At 41.7% G+C, this 23,809-nt stretch overlaps 1 protein-coding gene across 2 annotated transcripts in view; it reads right to left on the reverse strand.

Annotated features, from left to right (window-relative positions):
• LOC120977687 (class I histocompatibility antigen, F10 alpha chain-like) overlaps nucleotides 1-23,809 on the reverse strand; it is a 58,827-nt gene that overhangs the window by 25,887 nt on the left and 9,131 nt on the right. Inside the window, exons 3-7 of one of the 2 annotated variants that reach the window (XM_040405731.1) lie at nucleotides 19,352-19,630; nucleotides 16,308-16,580; nucleotides 14,991-15,089; nucleotides 14,245-14,271; nucleotides 12,057-12,069 (exon numbers count right to left, since the gene is read on the reverse strand). In XM_040405731.1, coding sequence (XP_040261665.1) covers nucleotides 12,057-12,069; nucleotides 14,245-14,271; nucleotides 14,991-15,089; nucleotides 16,308-16,580; nucleotides 19,352-19,630 — 691 coding nt within the window. Of the gene's footprint in view, nucleotides 1-11,280; nucleotides 12,070-14,244; nucleotides 14,272-14,990; nucleotides 15,090-16,307; nucleotides 16,581-19,351; nucleotides 19,631-23,809 lie in introns of those variants that run through there. The other variant, XM_040405730.1, reaches the window with a different exon arrangement.

A 23,809-nucleotide genomic window follows, 5' to 3' on the forward strand; every position in this document is an offset into this window, starting at 1 on the left:
AGAAATTAACTTTCAGCTGAGAAGTGTCCATGAAATACGGATGACACACAGGGAGATAGAAAATGGACATATGGACCAAGCGCGGATTCTTCACGGACATCTTCATGGATGAAACACGGAAGGATTTTCCACAGGTGTCAAATGGACACAGAAATGTGAATGAGGCCTAGCAGAAACTATTTACATCAAAAGAAATAACACCTCAAAGATAATTAATATCCATATAAACTTTATTAATAAATCAGAGTAAAAAAAAAATAATAGTAATCAAAAATTCATGGGTTGGCAGCAGCCAGATACCTAAAGAGGACATCAGAGGGCGGTAAATATCAGGTAATATCAGTAATGTAATTAAAAAAACTGTGTAATAAAAACCACTGTATTAAAAATAACTGGACTCCAATTAGAGTTGCCAATAAGTATCACATAGTGCCACACAGTAAGGGCTCATGCACACAAACATATTTTCTTTCCCTGTCCCTTCCGTTTTTTTGCGGACCGTATGTGGTACCATTCTTTTCAATGGGTCTGCCAAAAAAAGGAAGTTACTCCGTGTGCATTCCATTTCCGTATGTCCGTTCCACAAAAAAATTGAACATGTCCTATTATTGTCCGAATTACAGACAGGATAGGACTGTTCTATTAGGGGCAAGATGTTCCGTTCCGCAAAATACAGAATGCACACGGACGTCATCCATATTTTTTGCAGACTGCAAAATACATACGGTCGTGTGCATGAGGCCTAATACAAAAGAAAAGAGAGATTAAATAGTAGTAGTATAGTAATATATATTGGTCGGTAATCAGTTTTTTCTTTAGTATTACTGTCTGGCACTATATGATACTTATTGGCTACTCTAATTGGAGTCCATTTATTTTTTAATACAGTGGTTTTTATTACACAGTTTTTTGAATTACATTACTAATTATAATGACCTGATATTTCAGCGCCCTCTAATGTCCTCTTTGGGTATCTGGTTGCTGCCAACCCTTGAATCTTTTTATTTCAATTTTATTTTACTTATTAATAAAGTTTATATGGATATTACTTATTTATGAGAGCTGTTTCTTTTGGTGTGGTAATGTTGAATACGCACCTTTACGATATTGTTTGCTGCTGATAGCTCGGTAGATTTATTATTATTTTTTTTAACACAAACTATGTTACAGTGTTGTTAAACCTATTCAATTATGATTAAAGGGATTGTGTAATAAAAAATAAGCAAAGATTTTGAGGAATTAATTAAGTTTTAATGAATCTTTTCCCACAACATAATACTGTATATCAATCTGCTCAGCTTCTCCTGCTGCAGATTAGATTGCATTGTCAATGTGAAACGATCCCTTTAAAGGGAGTTTGTCACCAGGATCTTGGGCTATTATCAGCAGTAATACATGAGTAGTGCTGCAGATAAGGTGTAGATCGCTATTTTCTTTTCCTACTGCCCCCCCAGTCCCCCCACTGTTAGGGTTTAAATGGGTTGTCCAGGCTTTTACTATTGATGACCTATCTTCAGGGTAGGTCATCTGTAGTGCCCTGGAGCAGGGATACTGTGAAGTCTGGACCTTTGTGGACATTTGCCCTTGTTTCCCCTATGCAAAGTTATAAACGTCTTACTTTATTTCACTTGAAAGGGTTAATGTGCACTGTTTAATACTGTGTAACTGCATTTTATATGTTGTGATATATATCCTATTCATTATCACTGTATTTACAAGGCTCTGTGGAAAGGGTTAATGAATACTGAGAGACTATTAGGACTTTGAATGAGAAGCTGGTAATTTTCCACAGCTGCCATAGGGTTTAAAGAAGAGCCTGTTTTGGAGGGAAAAAGCCAGACTTGTTTACCATCAAAACCAGACAGTCTGACCTTTTGAATGTCTGGTTTTAGCTCTGTTGTTATGTCTGTAAACTTGTTTTTGTCTGGAAAAACTGCTGTGTCATTGCCACTGAGTATCACTGTAGCTCTAATGTAAGTCTATGACAGAAAGTGTAACATTGTATTTGTTTGTGCAGAGCTTCTCCACTCCACCCCACCCACTAGAAGGTTCTAGAAACTGTATATAAGGAGAGCAGTCAGAGCCCCTAGGTTTCTGCAGTTAGGGACCAGTGCTTAGAGTGGAAGACTCTGCCAGTCTGCATGAGTGACCAGAAGAAGACGTTGAGATGGGGACACTGAGCCACAGACCATGGGTTAAAAGCCCTGTGACCAAGGAGCCACCCGGACTACTGAGCTACAGATCGTGGGCCCGCGGTGCATATAATGTTTTACAGGGTCAGCTCACCAGCAGGCAGTCGCATATAATTTTTTACAGGGTCAGCTCACCAGCAGGCCTTCACCTACAACCGGAAGAAGCCTGGTTGGTGAAACGGCGTCAGGTGGAGGCGGCTCCAGAGTCACGTTCCCACATTTGGTATAGCTTGATGGTTGTGCTTTATATTACTCATGATACACGCTATTATATTGGTATGTACTGAGGTGCAATGTGTTTTTACACCGCTGCGTATTACAACAGTTAATTTCTGGGTAGGTTTGCATGGCCCTGTTTTGGGCCTCAAATACCATTTATTGTGTATCATTATGGTGAGAGCCGCAAGTGATTATTGAGTTTGGAGGACGGACTCTGCTGCCCCCTCCTTATCCTCCTTTGAGTTGATATTTGCTGCTATTCTTTTTACAAACTTTTATCATGTGTATGTATAATACTCAATAAAGTATTATTTATTTGTAACCTGGAGGTTTATTGATGAATTTTTTGGTGGGTTAAAGTATACTGTATGTCACAGATATTTTTTGGATGTGCACACTTTACACAGGAGATGTGGTGCAGCTAATGTCACTGTCCGCAGCGGACACCGTCTACGGAAAAAGTACACTGGATGTGAGATATTTTTTGGATGCGCACACTTTAGACTAGAGATGTGGTGCAGCTAATGTCACTGTTCGCAGTCGACACCATCTACAGAAAAAGTACACTGTATGTCCCAGATATTTTTTGGATGTGCACACTTTACACTGGAGATGTGGTGAAGCTAATGTCACTGTCCGCAGCGGACACCGTCTACGGAAAAAGTACACTGGATGTGAGATATTTTTTGGATGCGCACACTTTAGACTAGAGATGTGGTGCAGCTAATGTCGCTGTCTGCAGCGGCCTAACTATTGTTCACTATTTAGCACAGGATGCCCTAAAAATAGATATTGCTACCACACACAATAGATCTTAGAAGGACTTTTGGGTCTGTAAAGTTTTAGCTATTTAGCGCAGGTTGCGCTAAAAATATAGATTGCTGCTGCCACACACAATAGTCCTTAAAAGGACTTTTGGGTCTCTGAAAAGTTTTGGTGGTAAAAATATTCTTAAATCACTCAGTACACTGTCTCTCCCTTCCTCAGCACAGCTCTCCCTGACTAAGAATGAGCCGAACATGTGTCATCGGTTGCTATATAGCACCCGATGACGCGTTCCAGTCAGCCAATCACTGTAATGCCAGCAGCCAACATGGCTACGGCATTACAGTGAGGGCAGTACTTACCTGCACGTTTATTGGCTGCATAGCAGCCAAGAAACGTGCGGGGCGGAGACTCGAGCATTATGCTCGAGCATATATGGTGTTTCGCCGAATACCGCCATGTGCCGAGCATCGAGATGCTCAAGCTGAACTGGTGTTTGGCCGAGCATGCTCGATCATCAGTAGTAAGCTTGGTGAGAAGGCAACAACTGTTGGCACATTTTTATAAAATGGAAGAAACACAAGATTACTGTCAGTCTTCCTCAGTCTGGGGCTCCATGCAAGACCTCGTGGGGTAAGGATGATTCTGAGAAAGGTCAGGAATCAGCCCAGAACTACATAGGAGGACCTGGTCAATGACCTGAAGAGAGCTGGGATCACATTCTCAAATATTACAGTTAGTAACACACTACGCTGTCATGGATTAAAATCCTGCAGGGCAGGCAAGGTCCCCCTGTTCATGACAGTACATGTCATGGCACGTTTGAAGTATGCCAGGACGTCCTGGATGATCTAGAGGAGGCATGGGATAAGGCCATGTGGTCAGATGAGACCAAAATATAACTTTTCGGTATCAACTCCACTTGCCATGTTTGGAGGAAGAACAAGGATGAGTACAACCCAAAGAACACTGTCCCAAGTGTCCCAACTATGAAGCATGGGGGGTGGAAACATCATACTTGGTGCTTTTCTGCAAAGGATATAGGATGACTACACCATATTGAAGGGAGGATGGATAGGCCATGTATCGCAAGATTTTGGCCAACAACCTCCTTCACTTCAATGGCCAACATTGAAGATGGGTCGCGGCTGGGTTTCCAGCATGGCAATGACACAAAACACACAGCCAGGGAGTGGATCCGTAAGAAGCATTTCAAGGTCCTGGTGTGGCCTAGCCAGTATTCAGACCTCAACCCAGTCGAAAATCTTTGGAGGGAGCTGAAACTCAATGTAGCCAGTGACAGCCCCAAAATCTGAAAGATCTGGAGAAGATCTGTATGGAGGAGTGGGCCAAAATCCAAACGGTCAAAAACTACAGGAGATGTCTGACCTCTGTAACTGCAAACAAAGGTTTCTGTAACAATTATTAAGTTCTGTTTTTCTATTGCATCAAATATTTATTTCATGCAATAAAATGCTAATTAATTATCTAAAAATGATACATTGTGATTTTCTGGATTTTTTTTGGGATTCTGTCTCTCACAGTTGAAGTGTACTACGATAAAAATTACAGACCTCTCCATTCTTAGTAGGTGGGAAAACTTGCAAAATCCAGAAAATCCAGAAGAAAAAAAAAAGGAAAATATCATAGTATGACCACATGGTATTCTGAGGCAGCTTTGGAAGCCAAAACCAGAGGCTGGGGCGGGCTGGAAACTTAAAGTGGCCCTGGAAAAAAAAAACTAAAAAAGTGTCCCCATGTTGTAGGTGGGTCCAATTTGGCAGAAGTTGGGACAACAGAAGAAAGCTGGGCCAGTAGTGCAGAACCAAATACTACAGTGTAGCAAAACCTAATACCAACAGTGCAGAAAAAACAGGGGAGGGCTGGCAGCCTTAGTCCTGGGGGGCAAATCGAGTCAAGTGGCCCATTTTTAGCCCCGCCTATTATTAAAAGCCCCTCCTACATATAATAGGCCATGCCCAACAAACTGTTCAGCTGAAATTCTATTGTTGAGGCCTGTCTCTACACATCATACGGAGAGGGGAGGCCTGTCCTGGCTGCACTGCCTGCTTCACATTATACAATAAACAGCCGGCTACAGCCAGGAAGCTCCTCCGCTCTCCTGCCTCCCCTGATCCTGCTCAAGGCCTGTGGTTCCCCCCACCATCTGCCACCCGCCCATGGCCTGCTGCCCCCTTTGGCCGTCCTCACCCAGCTCTGAATCCTCCTTCTGCAAATGGCAGGGGGAGTAGCCGGAGCATCTCCTCTCCTACATTGACCCACATACCTCTTACATCCAGTGATGTCACCTTTGTTGTAGATGTTCTCTTTCTTTATCGTCTCCATTCTGACCAGACCGCCATGATGATTTTTCTGCCATCTCCCGTCTCTGCAGAGATTAACAAACAGACATTAGTTTCCCACATTTCCATCATCTTCACATCTTCTGAACACCCTTTCCTGCCACCCCCAATGCTATACTGCAGAAACAGTTCCCCTGGAAATACTACTACCACACAGATAGTGCCCCCAATACAATACTGCAGAAACAGTCCCCCTGGAAATACTACTACCACACAGATAGTGCCCCCAATACTATACTGCAGAAACAGTCCCCCTTGAAATACTACTACCACACAGATAGTGCCCCCTTCAACAAATATTGGCACACAGTGCTCTAAAAAATAACTGCACCCAGACACTAATAGTATAAAGATGTCCCCCAAAAATAATTTTGCTAAGCTGATACTGTGCCCGGGTGCCCCCCAAAGTAACAGTGATCCCCAAAATCCCACCAATAGAAATAATTCTCTGCCAGAGCACACTTAGTAGTAATAATGCCCCTATAGTGCCCATACTAGTAATCATGTTCATCATAGCCCCCCAGTAGTAGTAAATCTCTGCATAATACCTCCTAGTAGTAATAAATCTCCCTATAATATGACAGTACATGAAAACCCCCGCTTAGTGCCCGCAGTTGAGCTAATATCCCCATACTGTATGCCAGTATAAAATACCCCTATATAGTGCCCCAGTAAATGCCCTCATAGTGCTCCTCTCCCCCTTCCCCATAGTGTCCTTCATAATATGTCAGTAAAAAAATGCCCCTTCTTAGTGCCCCCAGCAGATGCTCCTATAGTGCTCTTCTCCCCCATAATGTGCCAGTAAAAAATGCCCCTTCTTAGTGCCACCAGATGCCCCAACAGTGCTCCACTCCCCCATAGTGCCCCCAAATAATGCCCTATAGTGCCGCTTTCCCCTATAGTGCCTCCCATAATGTGCCAGTAAAAAATGCCCCCTTAGTGCCACCAGATGCCATAGTGCCCCCATAATGTGCTAATAAAAAAGGCCCCATTAGAGCCCCCACTTCCCCATAGTGCCCCCAAATAATGCCCCTATAGTGCCAACAGATGCCCCGTAGTGCCGCTCTCCCCTATAGTGCCCTCCGTAATGTTCCAGTAAGAAATGCCCCCACAGTGCCCCCCCAAAATGGGCAAGAAATAAATGCCCCCAGAGTGCCGCCCCAAAAAAATGGGTCTGTAAGAAATGCCAGATGCCCCATAGTGCCAGCTCCCCCCGAAAAGAAAAAAAACAAAACAAAAAAAAACAATAATACTTACCTCCATTAGCAGTGATGCAAATGCAGGCCTCTTCCGGCTTGTGTCCCCCGCTGTGTGCTGCAGTGGCCTCTCCCTCCCCTGCCCCGCCGCAGCACAGGCATCTGTATGGCTGTCCTGAGCACGGCGATACAGATGAATATGGAGATGAGCGCTTCCACAATGCGCTCATCTCCTACTGCCCCCCCCCCCCCCCTCCCCGCCGGCAACAAGAACCAGGGCCGTGCCCCTTGTGGTGATTGGCGGTGCGGCCCTGAGGGATAAAAAAATAAATAATTATTATTATGTGGCCGTTTTTAACATTCTTTAGGGCGGCAATTGCCTCCCTGCCTCCCGTCCCAGCCCGCCCCTGAGCAAAACCAAATACCACAGTGCAGCAAAACATACGGCCACCCGTGCCAAAGTCTGAAACTGTTTGATCATCCTGAGGACAGTTGAATTCAGGGGTTACCTGCAACCGCTGGCCAGATGTATCTGCCTGATGCTCCTACATTAATGCTGAGATCATCAGATCTTAATATACATTGCTGGTGGCCATGAGAAGTGCTTGGTTGCCCCCCCCCCCCCAGGGAATTTTCCTGTAGGGTCTATGGCCAGCCGGCCCATGACCAGGAGTGAATTAAAAAAAAAGTTTTTTTTCCACATTTTAATAAATCTATGGGCCTAATTTATCATACACATGCCATTTTTTTTATTTGAAAAAATGTCTGCATGTTTGTGACTTTTTCAACACCAGTGGTGTTTCTCTACTGCCTTTGCTACTTTTCCAAAAAGGGGTTGTGGCAAAGGTGGTAAGGAGGCAGGACCAGCGGTCCTGCCACATTTATCATCTTTTATGCCAGTTTTCTGGCTCACCGGAAGTGCTCCTCATTATCATAGATCGTAATATACCACCAGTCTATGATAAATCTGCCCCTATATCCAAAACATTACCCCCGAATATCTCTCTTTTTGCACACTTGAATATAATTTATTGCTGATCATCAGATCTGTGTACCGAGGGGAGGTAGCAGTAGATCAGTTACTTCTGGAGAGGTTCTTCCACTTATCTCAGTGTTGTGCTTGGCATTGTACAACCACTTTTGGTAGGGATACTCCATATTTGCGTTGGTCATATTTGGTGAGGTAATGCACTAGGGGACTGCACCTGTGTTTTCTTCTTTCAGTAATTGAGGCAGAGAAAGCAAAGTTCAGGGAAAAAGAACTAAACCTACGCCTGTTGGGGCAACAAATGTAATAGTTAAAAACAGTGGCACTGACTTTTACAGTTACAATTGGGCACACAACTTGGTGGTTGCAGTCTTTAATTGGCACACAACTTGGATGTACATTCTCTGTCAACTCACAGAGAGACTCACAGTAGAAATGTATGCAAGACCTCCAAAAGCCAGGCACAGTCTTGGTTTCTAGTCACTTTTTCAAGTTGGGGTGGCACAGGTATCACCCACCGTGGTACAGGAACAAGCTGAAAGTGGTCTTCAAAATGTGCAGGATATACTTGCTCTTCTTCTCACTAGTCATGGAGGGCTGTACCTTGCAGGCCCAACTAAAAGCAGCAATCCTGTAGGGTGAAGATACTGGAAGTGGTCTGCAACCATTGAGCAGGATTCTCAAGACCTCTACCCTTTCAGCAATAAACTCTCAGACCAAAAGGCATGTCATAAACTTCCTTAAAGAATAAATTTTTTGAGACTGCATCTTTAAAGGGGTTCTATCACCTCGTTTGAGCTTATAGAGCTGCGGACATGCACGGCTAGCATGTCCGCAATATACCTGTCCCATAGCGCTGTGTGCTTTTATTGTGTTTAAAAAATGATTTTATATATATGTAAATGAGCCTGGTGAGGAGCCCAAGGGGCTGTACTAACCTTCTTGGAGCCCAGCCACGACCCCCGTTTGAAGGAGCTCAGCACTTCCTGCGTCCTCCGAATCTCCTCCTAGCTCACAGTTAGATTGCCGTGATCTCGCGATGCGAGAGCTCGCGCATGCGCAATGCCGGTATAGTGTTCCTTCCCTGTGCTAGCATCAGCCTCAGGGAAGGAACTGCGCAATTAGGGCAATCTAATTGTGAGCTAGGAGGAGATTCGGAGGACGCAGGCGGTGCTGGGCTCCAAGAAGGTTAGTACAGCCCCTTGGGCGATCTAGCCGTGCATGTCCACATCTCTATAAGCTAAAACGAGGTGACAGAATCCCTTTAAATACACCACATTATCACAGAGACTGTGAAGCACCCTTTTTTGGGAATAGGAACAGGTTTGGTGTTATTTTAAAGGTGTAATCGCCACTCTAGCAACTTTCATCTTCTTTGTGTGGTGCCAAATCAATTAGAAGTATAAGTATGAGCGCTGATACAACTTTCACATTGAGACCAGGACACGAGTTGGTTTCATGGGAAAAAACTTCTCATCCCACACTTTATTAAAGATACATCCTCTTATATAGTGGGTATGAGGTAGACAAAAGGGGTGTTACTTAAGAAAAGGTAATTGGCTCCTTACCTAGATGGTAGTGGTTCACCAACTTCAACCCTGAGTTTCTTGGTACATTTAAAAGTTGCAAACTAACTTTCATCCTCCCTCCCACAGTGATTTTAGAACAAAGAGAACATACATGAGGCTCACATAGCTAATAAGCTGCCCTTCAGTGGTCAAGTATGAGTAATACAGGACTTACAAATCAAATAAAAACCTCTCACAAAGGAAATATACTTATATAAAAAAATGAAGAAGCAATGGCTTTAAAAAAAAGCTGTAAAAAATGATCCCTTTTTGGGAGCTGTTTCATGTTTGCTATATTGTCTAGGGTAGGGTTCCCAGCAGCTGTGGTACAGTATGGAACATGATGGACAAGTCAGTAGATATGTGACTGTGTAAGGCTAGTAGTAGCGGCAGCACAGTATAGAACATGATGGACAGGCAGACAACAGAGCCTGACCCAGTCTGAGCTAAACCCTGGCAAGTGCCTGAACCTTTGTACCTGAGAATGGATACATATCCACAGAGTGACCACGAACTTGTTTGCCCACTGAAGATGGTGGGTGATTCCCCAGCAGAAACATTTTTGGACAATGTAAGGGAGCCGATTTATCCAAGGTTTAGATTAGGGCCATCGAGGGCAAACTATGGGTGAGTGGGGTAATCCTTTAAAAGGTGGGTTCTCTGCAGAGGGATAGTGGCAATAATTTATGTTGATAACCCCACAGAAAGGACCGTGAAGAAGCTCAACATAACACACATAACACAACCCGCTCCTTTTGTGCAACCCCCACGCCTGTGGCTTGTCAAGATCTTGCTCTCAGATATAATGTCTTTTTATAATACTATTGGGGGGACCCTAACAATAAAATCTTCTAGTCCTTATCCTGGGTGGGCCCATTCTGAGTTTGGGCCCCAAGGCAGCCGCTTCTTCTGCTTCCCCTATAGCTACGCCCCTGCTTAGAATCCATAGCCATATAGCCATGCATTGCTAGTCTAGATAAAAATGGCTCTGAAATGCATGCTGTACATATTGGAGAAGAATATTCTAACTATGGCCATGGGAGACCAAACTAATAGACACATTTTTATCCAGATCGGCTCCCTATGAGTCAATGTCTGTCTTTTAAACCAAATATCCATCTGCAGACAACTATTTTGGGGTGTTTGTCCCTTATTAAAGAGGGAGAGGTGACGTCTCTCCGAGTACTGGGCACTGAGCATGTAATGGCCCATTAAGAGGTGGTGATCACAGAAGGAAATTACTAAATTGGGAGACCTTCTGGATATTCTCTCTGGCTAGTTGCATTCCGAAGGGTCTTAATTGCAAATATGACCTTATATTGCTTTATTGAGATTAGAGGTATCCATATAAGTAGGCAGCTACGATGGTGAAACAGGCTCTCCCTGTGTATGTATTTTCATATATGTTCTCAAATATACACATATGTTTTTATTTTTTATATGGCAGGTGCACTATTAGTGTAGCCTTAGTCCTCCACCAGGGTTCCATTTTTTTTCTTTTTTCTTGAAGTTTAATCGTGTTTAAACCTGCACCTAAACAGCCCGAAACATTAGTTGTGTGTCCATGCATTAGTATCTGATAGGTGGGGTCCGACACCAGCTGTTTGAGAAGGCACCGGTGCTTGCAGTAATGTCGTAGTCTTCTCTCAGCTCACAAAGCACCATGCGGTACATCGTATAGCAGCTTTGCTTTGTATCTCAGGTAAGCTGCATTCACTTCAATGGGGCTGAGCTGTGCCTAGGCCAGGGGTGCACAACCCATTGCCTGTGGGCTGCGGGCAGCTTGCAGCCCTCGAACTGCTGAACAGAAACACAACTGTGTTTCTTCCCGGAGCGTGGCACAGTGCTGGATTACAGCTCCTGCTCTTGCAGTCTAGCAGGGGCAGGTGGAGTCAGACAATGTTCCAATGATGAAGATCAGAGGAACCTTAAAGTCTTAAAGTTAATTTTAATCTATTGGATGCGACCTTAAAAAAAACACATTATTTGTGCATTTAATACATTTTAATATGTAACAGTCACTAATCAAAAAACAGTAGACACATAAGTAAGACCTCATACTGGTACATTAGGATAAAAACAAAAATGTTTTGACCTCCAGAATGCTGAGAGGCAAAAACAAAAAAATATTTTTGACCTTTAAAATACATTTCTACCCTTGAAAAATATTTTGGGTACTAGTTTCTGTGCTGGTTAATTTCTTAATATATCATTATCGTGATCGGAGTTTCAAATCTCCTGCATGGACATAGAGTTAGGGTCCATTCACACGTCCGCAAAATGGGTCCGCATCGCTCACCAGAAAAGCTGGAGTTGGACCCCCACTAATCTGATGTTTATGACCTATCTTGAGGATATGTACTCCTGGTAACCTCCTTTAAAATATAACATGGTTTTGGACTTTAAGCACCACCAGAGGGGACAAATTGAAGCTGGATTTCTTTCAAGGTATGGAGTGACATAGGCATAGTATATTGCAATAATTAACTAAATTAATGATCTTTAGGGGTTAAAAATAGCTTCATGGAGACTGGAATAGAAGTAAAGGGCAGATTGTTAAATCCCAACCCGCTAGAAGACATTGTTTTGAGTTGATATTATGGTCACAGTCAGTGTGGGAATGGAGAGGTCCAGCAATGATCCTTGTACACTAGGCTGCGATATCATCCAACCTTCAGGCCATATACTTTAATTTTCTTTCTTTCTTCGCCTACATCCCAACATTGAGTCATGATTTCTCAGCAACTTTTTTACTGGTGTCAGCGTATGTGTCCGAAGCTATAAAAATAAGTGCAAAAAATTAGCGTTTATGCAGTATGTACTGTATACACTACTCACAAAAAGTTAGGGATATTTGGCTTTTTGGTGAAATTTATGGAACATGTAAAAATTCACAGTGATATTATATCATGAAAGTAGGACATTTAAGTAGAAGCAGCAATGGTGATTTCCTCATCTCAACAAATTTATTGAAACAAAAGCCAACAACAATTTATGATCCTCTACACATTGATTCAGCTGATCCCATAGGTTTTCAATGGGATTCAGGTCTGGAGAAAGTGCAGGCCGCTCCTCTTGAGGTCCCCCAGTCTCCAGCAGCCGTTCCCTAATGATGTGACCTAGATGAGCTGGCCATTGTCATCCATGAAGATATAATTAGTCCTGTGTTGTTCATACAGAGGCACAATGACTGGATTAATGATGTTATTTAAGTAGTATGGGCTTGACAGTGTACCATTCACAAAGTGTAGGGCAGTTCTGTATATACTAGACACACCTGCACACACTGTAACAACGCCACCACCAAAGGCTCGTCTGGTGAAAACAGTGGCGGATGCATAGCGCTCTGCTTGACTTCTCCAACATCGTTGGTGGCCATCATTTTTGCTCAGCGTGAATAGACTTTCATCAGTGAACAGCACTGAAGCCCACTGGTGCCTCGTCCAACGTAGATGCTCCCTGGCCCATGCAAGACGATAATGCCTGTGCCTGGTGGTGTGGTTAGTTATCCTTGCAGGTCATCTAGCATGCAGACCATGCAGATGTAAATGCTTTCAAATGGTCTAACGTGACAGTTGGGTGCCTGTCACCTCCCTAAAATGTGCCTGGAGTTGTGTAGAATTCATCATCCGGTTCTGCAAGGCATTGTTCACAATGAAGCGGTCATAAGTGTGGGATATAGTCAAAGGAAGTCCACTCCTATGCCTTTCTGTGACCTTTCCAGTATTTCTCTCTTTTGCAACCTGAGGAAGAAATCCGTGAATTTTGAAACCCGTCGGCAGTAGTGTGGACCTAGGAGGCATCCGTAGCAAGCACAGTGTGACGTCACACAGAAGAAGCTAAGCTGACCGCGAGAGGACGCAAGCACCAACCAGCTTGCATGTAATCCAGCTTACCTGAGCACGCTTGGAGCAGATAACAACTCTAACTGTGACTAAGTAATAATATATATTAACAGGAACATTGGACATATTTAAGCACTTATAGTCAGCGCGGGTTTACAGCTTTTTTATCCATATACCTATATAACATTTTGGGGGTCGGCAATTCACCCGTACAAATCCAGCAGCGGCATCAATAAGTGTTAATAAAAGGATTGACCACCAGTCAGTGGCGGGAGCGCTAGTATTACATCTATTTGTTTCTTTTGCAACCTGCTGATGACACACTGTGGCACTCTAAGCTCAGCGGTCACTTCTGTCTGAGAACATCCTGCTTGAAGCCTCACAATGGCGAGGTACTGTTGATCAATTGCTAGGTGTTGTCTTGGTTTCATGATGTCAAAATGTAAACAGCATGATGAGGAGGACTGTTTAAATACCAATTCTAATTGAACCAAGAAATTTATTGGGCAATTCATGGATCAAACACCTGTTGTGAATTTTGCCGTTAAGCTCCTTGTTACAGAACAGCAAGTTGTGCAAAAAGTACTGAAACATTGAACAGTTTGACGTGTGCATTGAAAAGTTTAGAGAAGTTTACATTAAGTTCACCTGTAAAGGTTAGAGTGCATTTTAGGTTCATCCTAAAATTTCATCCACAAGCCAAATATCCCTAACTTTTTGTGAGTAGTGTACGGGTATATATATAGGTTGAGAAAAGGGCAGCACTCCAGCATAAAAAATGAAATCACTCTTTATTTACCCATGTGGCAATGGCAACGTTTCGGCTCTATGCTGGAGCCTTTTTCAAGCTTGAAAAAGGCTCCAGTGTAGAGTCGAAACGTCGCCATTGCCACATGGGTGAATAAAGAGTGATTTCATTTTTTATCCTGGAGTGCTGCCCTTTTCTCAACCTGTATTTGTGGGATTGGCTTTTCCCTGTGGGCCGTGCACCCATACTTATTTACAGGCTGTGCTGCCATTTTTATATATATATATATATATATATATATATATAAGCCCCCTCACACATTGTACACACAAAGAGCAGACCTAGAGAGCAAATACTTACTGCTGGCCGCTCTGTAATTGTTCCGATCTGAAATAACAAAAGGAGATAGAATTATGTACAGAAAACTGAAGAGTAAATATATGCTAGACATTTCATATAGATTCTGTCAGTTGTCAGGAGGATGGAATATAATATGGCAACAAGTGAACAGTAAGTTCTTAAAGTTGATGTGTTGGATACAGGAAAAATAGGCAGTCGGCAAGTGTAAGAATATGAGCGACTGTGACCAGGGCCGAATGATGTTGTCTAGGTCTTTTGGGGTGTCCCCACTATCCAGTGGTTAGTACCTACAAAAATTGGTCCAAGGAAGGACAAGTAGTGAACCGACAAAAGGGTCATGAGTGTCCAAGGCCCATTGATGCATGTGAGAAGTGAAGGTTAGCTGGTCTGGTCTGATCTCACAGAAGAACTACTATAGAGTAAATTACTGACAATGTCCTTTCTGGCTATGACAGAGAGATGTCAGGACACACAGGGCATCACAGAATGCTGTCTATGGTGTTGTGTATCCGCAGACCATTCATAGTGATCCTGATGACCCCTGTCCACTACCAAGGGTACCAACAATGGGCTCATGAGGATCAGATATCAAAAGCATCTGCTGCCAGATACCACAGTTTTGTGGAGTCCATACTTGACCAGCTTTTTTAAAGTATCTAACCATGGAGTGCAACCCAATGCAGAATGAGCATTTGTGGCAGTATCTGTAATTACTGAGCCACTTGCATCGCAATGCTGAAACTTACTTTTGTATATAAAGAATCCAGTAATGACGATGACCACAATAATGACCGCACTGATGACCGCACAGATGACTATAGTCCGAAAGATGTTCTGTTTTGGTTCTTGAAAAGGTAAAAGGAGGAAATTAGCTGACTATAACACAGCGGTGTAACTACTAGGGTAACAGACAGATTGCTATGGGGCCCAGCAATTAAAGGGGTTGTCTCACTTCAGTAAGTTGCATTTATCATGTAGAGAATGTATTATTATCTATATTGCTTAATTTGCTGGCTGAATTCATTTTTCCATCACATTATAAACTGCTCGTTTCCACGGTCACGACCACCCTGCAATCCATCAGTGGTGGTCGTGCTTGCACACTATAGGAAAAAGCGTCAGCCTCTCTGGTGGCCAGGACCATGGGAGCGCACATAGGCCGTTGATTTTATCTATATTAACTTTCTCTACCTGATAAATAAAACTTACTGAAGTGAAACAACCCCTTTAAGGAAAACCAACTTTTCATTTTTCCAGGGGCAATATTTTATCTTTTTCAATAGGGGGCCATAAATGGTTAAAAATAAAAAAAAATTAAGCACCAATCCACTGTTGCTGCCATTTTGATGCTGCTTTAGTCCTCACTGCTCTCCACTTACTGGCCCTGGTTCAACACACAGGAAATAAATTAGAAATACCCACTCACTGGCTGAAGTCGGTCATCACTGTAATTAGCCACTGGCTGAGAAGTCATCTCCTGGCATTTCAGTTGTGACAAGACGGAACCGGGAAGTGGGGAGCAGCAGGGACCAGAGCACCAGTGGAATGGTAGCAACGGGGATTCATGGGTAGAGTAATAGTTATATCTTATTTTTTACCCATTCTGGCAATTTTCAAAAATGCAAAAAAAATAAAAAATCTCCCTTGGAAACCTCTTAAAAGGAGTCTGAAAGGTGAGCGAGGGACCTAGAGTAGACAAGTTAAAAGAGGGTATGCAAGAGAAGAAAAAAATATACCATTTGTTGAAGTGAGGCTACCCCTTTAACATAAGGGTGGGGGTTCATTTAGAGAAAAGCAGTCCATGGATATAAAAACTTTGATAGGGGACAGAGAAAACACAGTCTGTAATTTGTCTCACACTTTTGCTTCTCCAGAGTTAACTGGGGACAGTGTTTTTTGTCAGCGACTCATCTTCTGGTCGGTTGAAATGTTATGGGCAAGCATAGGTAGCTGGTTTAACAGCAAAGGACATAAATGAGACAAGTACTGAACATCAATTTAGAAATAATGACCTTTTTCCTTCCGTTAGTTATACCCCCCCACCCAGTGTGGATCACACTCACCCCATTTCACAAGGAGTGGTTCCTTCAGGCTGCTGTGATCCACATAACAGGAGTAACTCTCGCCCTCTTTAGGGATCACCTCCACACTGACCCTGATCTGATAGGTGCCGTCAGGATTGGGAAGGACATGTGTGGTCTCATATGAGGGAATGTCGTCCACCTCGTTCTTCATCCACTTCACGTCCACAGCTCTGGGGTGAAATCCGTACACGTGACAGTGAAGCTTTGTGACTTTAATAGATTCTTGACCTTGGACCTTCACCCCTGGCTGAACTGGAAGGCAAAAAAAACAACAACATATTAAGTATGACTGTGAAATATGTCCATATGCTAGGTAGTGGGTTTGATGCAAGAATGTAGATGAATGCTGGACTTTTTCTCACTGAGGGGCAAACAGTTGTTAGCAATTATTCTCCGCATGAGTCTAAAGTGAATACTGGTTTTGCAGGGCAGTATTTTTTAGCACCTGGATCACTTGTGGCACCTGAACATGATGTTGCCTCTAAGCCTGTCCGCTCAAGCCTGTGTTTCAGGGGAGCATTAGTTTGCCTCTCAGGGTTTATTCAACTTTAACCACTTTACAGCGCAGCACTCAGATCTTAGTTTCTAGTGGTGGTAAGCCAACTGGTTCAGAATCTACAGTGATCATTGGGTACCTCCTTGTGATCCTCCTGTGCCATGCATCACCAGCTTTTCTTTGGCAGCTTGCATCCTCCCCTGTTAATTGACTCACCACTCCAACCGGACTACTTAGAATGGACGCTGAACTTTTTACAGCAGCCTCCTCTCTCACACCATGTGGCTTCAGCTACATAATACTACTTGTTCCCTAATGATACACAATGTGTGACAGTGACACTTTGTGTCAGGAGTGAACACTACAAAATACATTAAATTACATGTAATCTATGTCACCTAAAGGAGGTCACCAACAGTGTGCTTTTAGTGGTCATGTACAACTCCCGAATGAACATCCTAAAGAAAATTGCGGTGGACCTCCAACCCATATTCAATAAAGACAAAAGACTAAAATAAATATTTCCGGAGATACCTGTTCTGGCATACAAACAACCATCAAACTTGAGGAATCTCCTCGTCAGGAGTGCCCTCTCATCACAGACGGCACTTTTCCATGCAACCACAAAAAATGTAAGACCTGCACACGTCTTAACCACGCATACAGTCCAACAGACCTATAAGATCGTGGACACCTTCTCATGTAAATCCTCCAATGTGGTGTATATGATGCTCTGTACAAGGTGTCCTAATGGAGGGATTTATATTGGGGAGACTGTACAGAAACTGTAATCCAGAATACACATTCACAGATTCAAGATAAACCACATGGCTGATACAACGGTGGGAATCCATTTCTCTGGACCAGGACACTCCATGGATGACTTAAAGGTTTTAATTCTGAAAGGGGATTTTAAGAATGATAGAGACAGTAAAATTTGGGAATTTAAAGTGACAACTACATTCCAGTCATTAAGTGATGGACTGAATCTCACCCCTGGTTTTATGACCCATTATTTAGACAAAATTCACACCTCCCTCTGCTCGACTTCCAATCCCTAATCTACATTGTCTCCGCTTACCATGTCCACTCGTTGCTCGACCTTATCTTAATTATGCATCCCCCCCATGTACATGTTTTGCTGTAACATGCCTTTCATTTGTAATCTTGCCTGAAGAAGGAGCCTTTGTGCTCTGAAAGCTTGCAATATGTTATTTTTTTCTAGATATCACTCCCTTAATACTTTTGTATTCATTAACGCAAAAGCTAACACGGTACTATGTAATGCTTGACACACACTATGGCCTCATGCACACGACCGTTGTGTGCATCCGCGTCCGTGGTTCCGTTTTCAGTTTTTTTTTCCGCGAAATCGGAAAATGCACCGTTTGGCAGCCGCATCCGTGATCCGTGTTTCCTGGCCGTGAAAAAAATATGACCTGTCCTATTTTTTTCACGGTCAACGGTTCGCGGACCCATTCAAGTCAATGGGTCCATGAAAAATCACGGATGCACACAAGATTGTCATCCGCGTCCGTGATCCGTGTCCGTGATCCGTGTCCGTTTTTTCCTATCATTTCAATGGCAAACTTGACTTAGATTTTTTTTTCATTTTTCATATCCGTGGATCCTCCAAAAATCAAGCAAGACCCACGGAAGAAAAAACTTTCACGGAACAACGGAAATCCGTTTTGCGGACCACAAAAAAAAATGGTTGTGTGCATGAGGCCTATCACTCTTGTCTTTCCCTTAAAGAAAAAGTGCTTCGAAGACAAAGGAAAATGCATGCAACATGCACAAGAAGTACAGCAAGAAGCAGCAATATAAACAACACCTACTGAGAAAAGTCTCACAAACAAGGTAAGTATTTAGGGAATCAATAACATAACTGGTTACTGTACAGAATACTTACCTGGTGTTCTCCTTTCCATTTTTTCAGCTGCAGATCTGCCAATTCCCAACCTTCTCCTCTGCCATCCAAGACTATCTGATGGATATTGTGCATTTGGTAGTCCAAGACACTTTCTGCTGCCCTTGACCTGACCAGCATTGTGCACTTGAGTAGTGCTGGCCATTCTAAGGGCAGGGCTGAACAAGCAGAAAGTGTCTTCAACTAGCAAATGAACGGTATGCATCAGGTGGTCTGAGAAGCAGTGTGGCCGTAGAAAGAGGCAAAAGAGGAGGCTGGGAACTGGTGGATCTGCTGCTGAAAAGATGAAAGGGTCATCATGTTAGCGTTTTGTTTACTCCAGAGTCAATATGAATCTTTTTCTTGGGTCGCTTTAAAGATTTTTTTAATGTTATTTGGAGGATCATGTAATCATTCTATATCACCCATGCCGAGTATGGTATTTGTACCTTTAACTGGTTTTATTTAAAGTCTGTGTAAATATGCTGTATTTACTGAGACACATTTTTGTAATGAAGTCTTTTTTGATAACTATAGATGGGCAGTCTATTTTTCTATTTTTTAATTCTCAGTGAGGTACAGTAGCAAAATTATAGACATGTGGTAGTCTGAAGTCACCTCTCCGCTCCAGATCTTCTCTTCCAAACTCTAGGTATTTTTTCAACCTTTCGATGCATTTACTTTCCAGAAAATTCTTTTCCCTCTCCCCCTTTCTTATATCCGGACTGTTCCATCTCTGTGTGATGATCTGAGCTTCAGCCATGGTGGGGTTAAATAGTGCTGTTTTTATATCCAAGTACATGTACTCTTCCCCGTCATATCTATACTCCTGATGCCCTATGGTGCTTCCATCATCTCTCATCTCACAGTTGTGCATCACCTGCACGAAATGGAATCCTGCAGAAAAGACAAGAGCAGGTCATGCAAAGTGTGTATATATATATATATATATATATATATACATACATACAGTACAGACCAAAAGTTTGGACACCTTCTCATTCAAAGAGTTTTCTTTATTTTCATGACTATGAAAATTGTAGATTCACACTGAAGGCCTCAAAACTATGAATTAACACATGTGGAATTATATACATAACAAACAAGTGTGAAACAACTGAAAATATGTCATATTCTAGGTTCTTCAAAGTAGCCACCTTTTGCTTTGATTACTGCTTTGCACACTCTTAGCATTCTCTTGATGAGCTTCAAGAGGTAGTCCCCTGAAATGGTTTTCACTTCACAGGTGTGCCCTGTTAGGTTTAATAAGTGGGGTTTCTTGCCTTATAAATGGGGTTGGGACCATCAGTGGCATGGAGGAGAAGTCAGGTGGATACACAGCTGATGGTCCTACTAAATAGACTGTTAGAATTGGTATTATGGCAAGAAAAAAGCAGCTAAGTAAAGAAAAACGAGTGGCCATCATTACTTTAAGAAATGAAGGTCAGTCAGTCAGCCGAAAAATTGGGAAAACTTTGAAAGTAAGGGTTATTTGACCATGAAGGAGAGTGATGGGGTGCTGCGCCAGATGACCTGGCCTCCACAGTCACCGGACCTGAACCCAATCGAGATGGTTTGGGGTGAGCTGGACCGCAGAGTGAAAGCAAAGGGCCAACAAGTGCTAAGCATCTCTGGGAACTCCTTCAAGACTGTTGGAAGACCATTTCAGGGGACTACCTCTTGAAGCTCATCTAGAGAATGCCAAGAGTGTGCAAAGCAGTAATCAAAGCAAAAGGTGGCTACTTTGAAGAACCTAGAATATGACATATTTTCAGTTGTTTCACACTTGTTTGTTATGTATATAATTCCACATGTGTTAATTCATAGTTTTGATGGCTTCATAGTCATGAAAATAAAGAAAACTCTTTGAATGAGAAGGGGTGTGTCCAAACTTTTCGTCTGTACTGTATATATATAGATATATAGTATTTTTGCGAACATGTTTTGCATTTAAGCTATGCAAGGTCTGTGTATGAAATAACACAAAAATTAAGTTTCACTTTGCATTTATGGTTTTCTTTCCTGAGTTATAATCTGGTCTGGCATCATGGATTTACAAGTGTTGCTTGTTGAGTAAAGACAGGATTTAGAGTAACATGGTGGTTAGGAGGTTTGTAGACCATCAAGGTATGGCCACACAGAGTTTTGTGGACAAGGTTTTGAGGCAGATCTTCCTGCTGGATTTTCAGCCAAAGGCAGAAGTGAGTAGAACAGGACAGAAAAGTATAAATCCTTCCTTTTTATTTCCAGTGCTTTTCAATTTCACTTCTGACTTTGGCAAAGAAAAATCCTACAGGCGGATCTACCTCAGAACCTCATACAAAAAACTCTGTTTGGTTGTACCTTAACAGAAGTAGTTTGGTATGGCTTAAAAAATTAGAAAGGGCTTGTTTAGCATTCCTTTCGAACTGATGGAGTCCATCTTAATGGAATCGTGATAGATGGGGGTTCTGACAGGACGGAAGGAGCACTGGAAGTGTGGAGGGATCACATATCACCATGGAGAGAGTGAAAAGACCTTTGAGGGGAAACCCGGAAAGGGTTATCAGGATTATTCATTTAACTGGGAAAATCGGAGGCTTTAGTGATCTGGGAATTACTCAGTTGAAGGGCTGTTTTGTGTTGGGCAGGCTCACTAGAGATTAGAAGAGCATTGTAATGCTGCCCATGGACAGGTATTCACAGCTGTGGGCAGTGTTGAAGACAAAAACTGACATAGAGAAGAATAGAGCGGGGGTCGGCGCTCTGTGTAGGGGTATGTAATGTTCCTTAAAGGAAATGTGCCATGAAAAACTTTATCTGCCAGTCAAAACCAGATAGTAACACATCTCCTTTTTTCTAATCTGTTTTTTATTTTCTGATTACAGATGTATTTTTTCTATTTCCTGAGCATGATTACGGGGGCGGCCATCTTGCCTGAGCTGTTCTTAACAGCATTTAGAAAGCATTGCTTTACGGCGTCTTACATTGTAAGACACTGACAGTTTAATAAAGTACAATACAGCATGTATTGTACTGAATTGAAAGAGGAATCAAACCCTGAAAAGTTGAAGTCCCCCAGTGGGACAAATATAAAAAGTGAAAAAAAGTGAATATTTTTTTTTTTTAATAATAAAAAAATAAAGTTTCTAGTAAAGAAAAATAAAAGCCCCTTCACCATAAAATTGTGTATAATAAAAATAAAATAGACATATTGAGTATCGCCTCGTCCGTAACAACCTGCTCTATAAAAATATCACATGACCTACCCCCTAAGGTGAATTACATTAAAAAAAATATAAAAACTGTTCCAAAACAACCACTTTGCTCCATAAAGTGTAATAATGAGTGATTGAAAAAAATCATATGTACTTAAAAATAGTACCTATAAACATGTCAACTCTTCCTGCAAAAAATGAGCCCTGACACAAGACAATCGGCAAAAAAATTAAAAATATATACCCTTCAGAAAATGGTGATTTTTTTCACAAATGATTTTATTGTATAAAACTGAAATAAAAATTAAAGAAGTAGACAAATTAGGTATTGCTACAGTATGTTCCGTAATTAGCTGCTCTATAAAAATATCACCTCAGGTGAATGCTTTTAAGAAAAATGTGCCAAAATAGCCAATTTTTGGTCTCCTTTCCCCAAAAAAAATTCATATTGATGTACCCAAAAATGGTACCAATAAAAATTTCAGCACTTACTGCAAAAAAAGAGCCCCTGCACAAGACGATTAGCAGAAAAATAAATGAAATGTAGCTTTCAGGAAATGAAGATAAAAACATTTTTGTTTTAAAAATGCTTTATTGTGTAAAACTGAAACAAAAAAATTAAAATACACATGTTTGGTGTTGTCGCGCCCATATCAACCTGCTCTATAAAAATAACATATGATCTATCCTGTCAGGAGAACTCTGTAAAAAACAAAAAATAAAAACTGTGCTACAACAGCCATGTTTTTGGTTACCTTGCCTCACAAAAAGCATAATAATCGAGCAATCAAAAATCATATGTACCCCAAATTAGTACCAATAAGGGCAGGTTCGCACATGCGTTACGGTATTACATTATAGGTTCCATTTATAACGGAATATAAAGGAATTCGTAGATGGAATGCCAAACAGAAGCCTTTAAGAGGCATTCTATTTTGATTCGTCATAATAGAAGTCTATGACCAGCATAACGGATCCGTCTGGTTTCCGTTATGCAGGACGGAAAACAAAGTCCAGTCGACAGAACTATTTTTTTCCGTCATGTATAACGGAACCAAACTGAACCGTTATGTGTCCCCATAGACATGTATTAGGATGAAACAAAACGGAATGCCTCTTAAAGTCTTCATTTTGCATTCCATCCACGAATTACCCTAATGCAAGTGCGAACCCGACCTAAAACTTATACCTCATCCTGTAGTTTACAAAATGGGGTCATTTTTTGGGAGTTTCTAGTATAGGGGTGCATCTTCAAATGCAACATGGCAACTCTCCAAAATCCATATGGCGCTCCTTTCCTTCTGCTCCCTGCTGTGCACACATACAGCAGATTATGACCACATATGAGGTGTTTCTGTAAACTGCATAACTAGGGTAATACATATTGAGTTTTGTTTGGCTGTTAACCATTAATGTATTACAGCAAAAAATAGATAAAAATGTAAAATCTGCAAATAAAGTGAAATGTTGAAATTTCACCCTCATTTTCCTTTAATTCTTACGGAACACCTAAAGGGTTAACAAAGTTTGTAAATCAGTTTTGAATAATTTGAGGGGAGTAGGTTCAAAAATTGAGTCATTAATGGGTGATTTCTACTATGTTAGCCCCACAAAGTGACTTAACAGCTGAATTAGTACTTGAAAAGTGGGTTTTGGATTTATTTTTTTTAACTTCAAAATTGCTCTAAAATTTAAAGCCTTGTAACATCCTAAAAAATAAAATTACATTTACAAAATGATGCCAACATAAAGTAGACATATGGGGAATGTTACATAATAACTATTTTATAAAGTATCACTATCCATCTTAAAAGCAAAGAAATTCTAATTTAGAAAATAGTGAATTTTTCAAAATTTTCCATAAATTTGGTATTTTTTA

Source organism: Bufo bufo, chromosome 8 (genome assembly GCF_905171765.1).
Source record: "Bufo bufo chromosome 8, aBufBuf1.1, whole genome shotgun sequence".
Lineage (NCBI taxonomy): Eukaryota > Metazoa > Chordata > Amphibia > Anura > Bufonidae > Bufo > Bufo bufo.